General features: G+C 32.8%; 1 protein-coding gene across 3 annotated transcripts in view; it reads right to left on the bottom strand.

Annotated features, from left to right (window-relative positions):
* Positions 1–2291: 2291 nt before the first annotated feature.
* LOC112452037 overlaps positions 2292–6865 on the bottom strand; it is a 32717-nt gene continuing 28143 nt past the window's right edge. For all 3 annotated transcript variants that reach the window (XM_025012041.1, XM_025012042.1, XM_025012040.1), the window contains 3 exons: positions 4172–4420; positions 2827–3018; positions 2292–2640 (listed from right to left, as the gene is read on the bottom strand). In XM_025012041.1, coding sequence (XP_024867809.1) covers positions 2475–2640; positions 2827–3018; positions 4172–4420 — 607 coding nt within the window. In that variant the 3' untranslated portion in view covers positions 2292–2474. The remainder of the gene's footprint in view (positions 2641–2826; positions 3019–4171; positions 4421–6865) is intronic.

Here is a 6865-nt window from a genome sequence, read left to right as displayed (position 1 = left end):
GCGTTTTTTTTTAGTGATATCCCCAGTATTTTAAATTCTTTAAAGGAGTCGTACTTAGTAACTTTTTCTGTTCAGATTTTCCTAATCAACTAAATTTTAAAGAATTATATATGAAATAGAGGTAGAAAAAACTGAAGAATATAATAGAATTATAAATAGTCCGATATCTCAAAATTGGCGGAAGTTAGAGCAACCACGGACATTTATCAAAAAATTCAAAAATTTATAAAGAAAGAACTCTTTTACCGATTCTCGCCAAATTCAATAACAACCTTTCTTAAATGATACTCTATTCATCAAATAACTTATACATTTTTTAGGCAGAAATCGGTACTTCCTTCAACGATTCTCGCCAAATTCAAAACAACCATCTCTTAAAGATGACATGTATAACTTATACACTTTTTAGGCAAAAATCGGCAACCCTTTCACCGATTTTTGCCAAATTCAATACCAACCTACCTTTAATGATACTCCATCCATAAAAAAAAATTTAGCTTGATGTCTCAAAATTTGCGGAAATTAGAACAATCACGTAGATTTTTTTACACAGTTATCGGTGACCCCTTTATTATTAGCAATTTTTTGAATTCTATTATATTCCTCAGTTTTTTCCACCCTTATTTTATATATAATGCTTTAAGATTTGGTTAATTAGTTTTTAAGTTAATAACGTTCAAACATGCACCACCCGTAAGAATTTTATTTATTAGTATAGATATAATACTTAAATTCTTCGTCAGAAGTCGAGTGATTCAGTCGGCTATCAATATCTTCCATGAAGTCATTTATTAGCAAAACGTATATTTAAAGAAATCGTAATATATAATATAACACTTGAGTCGATCCTTTGCCAGAAGTTCAGAAGTCGAGTGATTGAGTCGGCTATCAATATCTTCCATGAAACCATTTATTAGCAAAGTGTACATTTATCGAAATCTGACATTTATTGAGTTATATGCAACATATATGATAAAACAGCGCGTAAAATTATCGTAATATATATAGTATATAAGTAATTTAACTTGTTACAATGTATCTTTTATAATTTAATTTAATACACTGATTGCGACGTATCGGTTTTTGCAACACAATGTACGAAGATATCTGACGTAAATGTGAATATAAATTTAAAATTTAATTTTCCGTTAACGCAAAATCCCACATTTTTATAGCCCCTCAATATCACTGTGATTATAACCTCTAATTATCACGTAATAAATTAGTTACAGTAATTGATGGTAACCAGTCTGAAATGAACAGTAATACTGTTTTGTTACATTTGTCAAAATTCCTGCCACGTTCGGTGCTTTATGTAACGGCGATTTTCTTAGCACGTGTGTCGTTTATAACGGCGATGCTTTCGTGCTCTCGAATCAGGGATGCACCGTAGGATATCTCACGTTTTCTTTATTGCGCATCGTCGGTCATTCTCGCCTTCATCGACTCTCCTGTGAACGTAAAAATGGCCTTATATTTTTCAGGACTATCCGATGAGTGTTTTTTCTTTTTTCTTGGTCGTGGTGCGCACCACAGATCACCGCGAATTCCGTAGTCAATCTGCTTCCCTCGACATTGTTTCCCATAAAGTTTCCAATATCTCATATCGTATTCCGATATTACTTTTAAATACGTTACGCACTCATTCTTTTATTACTATTATTTTCGGTTACGTTATGAAATTAAAAGATAGTTTAGAACACAACGATTCTTGCTACAAAATATTCGGGGCATACATTTTTATAGTAAAAAAAAATATATATGTATTCAATATTAAAAAATATATATAATTATATACATATATATATATTTTTTTAATACGGCATCAATTAGTAAGGTATGAAAAAACAACAATGGTATTAAGATAGTTAGCTCTATATTTCCCAATTTTTTGTATGATGATGACGTAGGATAATTTTACATTAGGATTATTTTATTACAAGATTATTTTATTACAGTCACACAATTTGATGTGCAATATTGCTATCAAAAGTATTGTTATGTTAAACGACGGCAGAGGCAACGATCACATTATTGTATCACTTTTATTATTTACTACAGTCTATTGCTAAACAATTGCTCACTGCTTAATGCTAAAGAATTTTTCATTTTTATCTATATCTCACTTTGCAGTCTTCTATTGAGTTGTACGTGCAAGTCTGTCAACATATTTTTACAAACGTCAATCTTTGCGAAATATATGCTTTTTATATGTATGCGCTTTTCTTTTATATATATGCGCGCTTTTTCTTATATATCTAATTTTTGTACTAAATTTTGTATTGTTTACGTTATTTTTTTTTATTCCTTTTGACTCACCCACATTAATAGATTTGTCAATGGAGTACTAGTTAATAAAAGTAAAAAATTATGAAATTCAATAAGTATATCTTTTATAATATCGTCAAGCTTTAGACACGATTATTATAATAGCCGTTTAAATGCGTCAATTAATTCACACAACACAGTGTGCATTACAAATTATGCTGATTTCGTTCGAGTTCCTTTGAAGGCAACATCGTAGGAAATTCGTATGTTCCTTTCGGAAAGCCGTTTATCATGAAGGGATAAAGCTTGTGGATCTCGCTCTTCTTATCGGTGAGATCTTCGTCGGTGCACCAAGGTAGAACAAATGGCAATCTGCAAAATGGAACAAACATCTTTTTACCAATGCAATATAGTCTTTTTTTTGCGCCTTCTCGTAAACGCCACGTAAGTTGATTACATCACTGCATTAATTTTTTGCGTTATTATTAAGATACACAAAACGTAATTATTTATAAAAATAGCTATTCTTATATAAAAACTCATTCGCTGCATTTTTACCTTGGCGGTGCGCAAGTTTGTATCTCATATATTATAGTTTTTACGAATGGTTGACTTTGAAACTTTTTCGTTCCCGGGACACGCATCGATGGGCGTGACGTAAAATACATTTTATTATTCTCCAATAACTTGCGCTTTTTATTTACTGACAGTTTTTGCTTTGGATCCCAGAGATTTTCTGTGGATTTAGAACTGAAATCAAAATTTTCTGGATTTAAATACATCATATTTCCAAAAAGTGTGTAATTCCTTCTAACGATAAAGTTTTAATAAATTTGCAATAAAGTTTCCTTTAATGAGAAATAAATTAGAGATCATTATTTGTTATTAATTTTTTACTTTAATAATTACTTTAATAATTTAGAAAATAATGAGCATAGAGCCGCAACATGGTGTTAGCGTTGATAATTTGGTATTTGTGTTAAAATGAACTACAAACGTTTCGGTCTGTTACAAGACCACACTCTCAGTATACAAAAAATAGTCAAACGTATAAATAAAAAATAATTAAGACCACCCAAGTAACACATCACAGTCGAAATGACATCATTTTGACGTCATGTTGACCTAATATTACGTCATTTTTTGGCCAATATGATGTCAAAATTATGTCATTTTGACTGCGACATGTTACTTAGAGGCCTATTCTGTAAACGGTTAACGACATCATTACGTGCTTTGCACAGATATAATATACCACAAAAATGCTGCGCAAAGCACGTAACGATATCGTCAACGTTTACAGAATAAAGGCCTATGACAGATGATTCTCAGATTTTTTTTTGTATAACACACCAAAGGCTTATTCTACAACATGACTCACAATAAAATAAGCACAGGTCATTATTGTCAACTTTACAACACAGCGGTTTTACCAATTTGCGTGATTTCAAATTATTTACCTGTAACCATGCGTATAATATGTCTTAATTATTTTAACCGTTTGACTATTTTTTATACTGAGGATGGTCTTGTAACAGATCGAAATGTTTGTAATTTATTTTAACACAAATACAAAATTATCAACGCTAACACCATGTTGCGGCTCTATGCTTATTATTTTCTCAATTGATTCGTTAATCGTCTGCCTTTAATACTTATACTTTAATAATCTTTTGATATACAATATTAAATAATTTTAATGTTTTTGCTTAAAACACAAACATAAGATTTCATACTCTTTCTTCAAACTTAATTTTAAAAAATATAATTGATGGTAATACTTCTTTTGATAAAAGTTTTACAGCAAGAACGAAAGAAAAGTAAAATTCATCGATGCACTTACAAAATTGAAAAGTATGAACGGTAATATCATGATAATTCTCTATTATATTCTGTGACTTACCCAAATCTACATAAATCTAAATTCGATGGTATATAAACACACGAATACGATGTAACTGCAGATGCGGTTGCGTCGTTTATGAGATTCATTATATTATTTTTCGCAGGCTCTACGTCTGAGCCGGTAGTCGGATACGCGTTTCCCACGGCGATGCATGATTTCAACGTAAAGAGAAATAAAAACGATTCCAATGCGCCCCACATGATTGTTGGAAGTCCTTTAGGCACGCAAATGCACGTTGCAATAAAACTGAAAAATAACATACACAAATATTCTACCATAATTTATCATAAATAAATAAAAAATTTTCTTAATTTAAATTGAATGCAAGAATTTGAGATATCGGTAGATTAAATCTTTCGGTTTATTCTAATAAGTGATGCGCAATATTTCCAGTTAATTTGTATAATTGTTACACAGTTTACAATCTCAGTTCATTAGGCTACGTTTACACCCAGCGACCTGATCGCGGCCTGACCTATATTGTGACCCGAAGTAGGTCTAGTCATCATTTGTTTACACCGAAAGAAACCTAAAAATTGACGGGATCGTATTTGGGATCGCCCTGAATTGCAGCGAATCCGAACAAGCAAATGAAGCTTTTAGGACGCGTCGCGCTTGATCGCGCGTTTACATCGCAAATGATAACGGCCGATTTCAGGTCGGGTCACTAAAATACGTGGCCTGATCTGAAGCCAGGTCCGGTCGTCTATCAACTGTTTACAGCAGGCGGGCTAAATAATTTAGGTCGAATTTGAGGTACAGGCCGCGGCCTAATTTCAGGGTGTAAACGTAGATGATGAGACGAGCGATTTCTCGAAGAAAAACAAAATCTATCTCTCGAATATTCGCCGGCGGGCGAATATTGTGTGTCACGTATAAATACCTGACGCATTATAATGGATTATTAATTCCAGCATCTAAACGTTGACGCGCGCGCTTGTTCAGATAATATAATAACGAAGTTGAAGGCTAGAATAGAAATAGAACTCTTAACAACGATAACTGCGCGCGTTATCACGCGCAAAGTAGTATACGCGCAGAATTGAAAACGAAGGAAGTATCCAGAAAACAAAATGATCTTTTGTCCATCGATCACGAAAACAACTCGACAGTTTTACGAGAGGGAAGGGAGTTCCCTTTGCCAGTTTCATTATATCCTGTCTATTTTATAAGCGCGCGCCTCCCTTTCATTACGCATCCTGTCGTTTTTACTGTAATGCAGAATTATTATTGCAAACTATACGTTGGAAGATAATGCCTCGCGCGCGATGGTATTAAATGAAGATCGCAATTATGTAGACCGGAAAATTGCTCCGGTCCTCTTCAGGTGCATTAAAGGAGCGCATTAGAATGCCTTAGTTTCGTAATTGTATTAAACTTATTTTTAAGCAAACGGTGCGATTCACTCTTGCAAATTGTTAGACGATTTTAATGAAAGATTCTTATATTTTACATTTACATTATTATTTGTATTCTAGGATCGAGTTGATTGTGAATTAAAGGACCCCTCACAAAATCAGGGGAAAATGAATAAAGAAAAAATTAAAAATGGCTATCAGTTTTCTATCACAAACGTATAAACATACAAAATAATGCGAACTTTTGCTCCCTTTCAAAAATCTTCGAGAGTACGAATATTAGATTATGACTTAATCGAGTATGTGAATTCTTGACTCTTTGGGAATCGTACAAATCTGAGACTTAAGCGTTTTCAGTTAACGTTTAAAAATAAGTGAATTATTAACTTTAGACAAAGTAACTGCCTTAATATTACGGACATTAATTAACTTTTCTTAATCGAAATAGTTGTGGTTTGAGTAAAAGCAATATACCTGATATTCATCGAAACTAAATATGTATATCTACGTCCGTATACACAGAAGAACATATCAAATTGCCACAAACATACACGCTTAACACATTTGCTGCCGCGCAGAAATCGCGATACCTTCGCCAGGAGTCGACTTTGTTTTTCGTTATGTTTTGAACATGCACACACGCACGCACACACACAGGCACACACCAGCATGACCGTACACATTATAAGGACTCCCTGCTGAAAAAGCTCTATTAAAACCATTAATTACTCTCAAATAGGTTGTACTTTATTAAACTGAAACTTATGCCGATAGTATAAATAAGTTTCTATGGTTTTTTAATCAGATTTGATAGAAATATTCACATTCCACCCTATATGTTTTAATATGTCTATATTGGTTCCGATTACGCTCAATCGTAAAATAGCAATCAAAATCTTAACAGTTTTTATTGTTTTTATTAGCGTTTTTGAACCATATTGAACCGGAATTTAAAATGTATAATTGGAAATTATCACCGTGGAACGAATATAATTCTAACTGTTTACATCGGGTTTAATGCGAATTTCTCTATTCAATCCTATCGCTTTCATTGAAGTCAATTGGTTCTAGCTGAGTTTAATCATAAAATGCCATTAAAAAGCATCTGGTTCTTAATCATTTTATAGCGTTTTCAAACTATGTTAAATCAGTTTTTATTATATTTGACTGGAAATTATCCCAGTCACCTATCCGAGTAGTAACTGCGCTCAATGTTGCTTGACATCGACGATCGAATGGACTAGTGGGGACCCTCTGACTCTAACACTTCCTTCATGCTTATACTCGTATATAACACATTTTTATAGTAATAAAATCCAAAATTAAGCGACCC

This window comes from Temnothorax curvispinosus, unplaced genomic scaffold (genome assembly GCF_003070985.1).
Source record: "Temnothorax curvispinosus isolate PA1 unplaced genomic scaffold, ASM307098v1 QBEX01002882.1, whole genome shotgun sequence".
Taxonomy (NCBI): domain Eukaryota; kingdom Metazoa; phylum Arthropoda; class Insecta; order Hymenoptera; family Formicidae; genus Temnothorax; species Temnothorax curvispinosus.
Note: the sequence above shows the minus strand (reverse complement) of the source record. Positions and strands in the feature narration are given on the sequence as shown.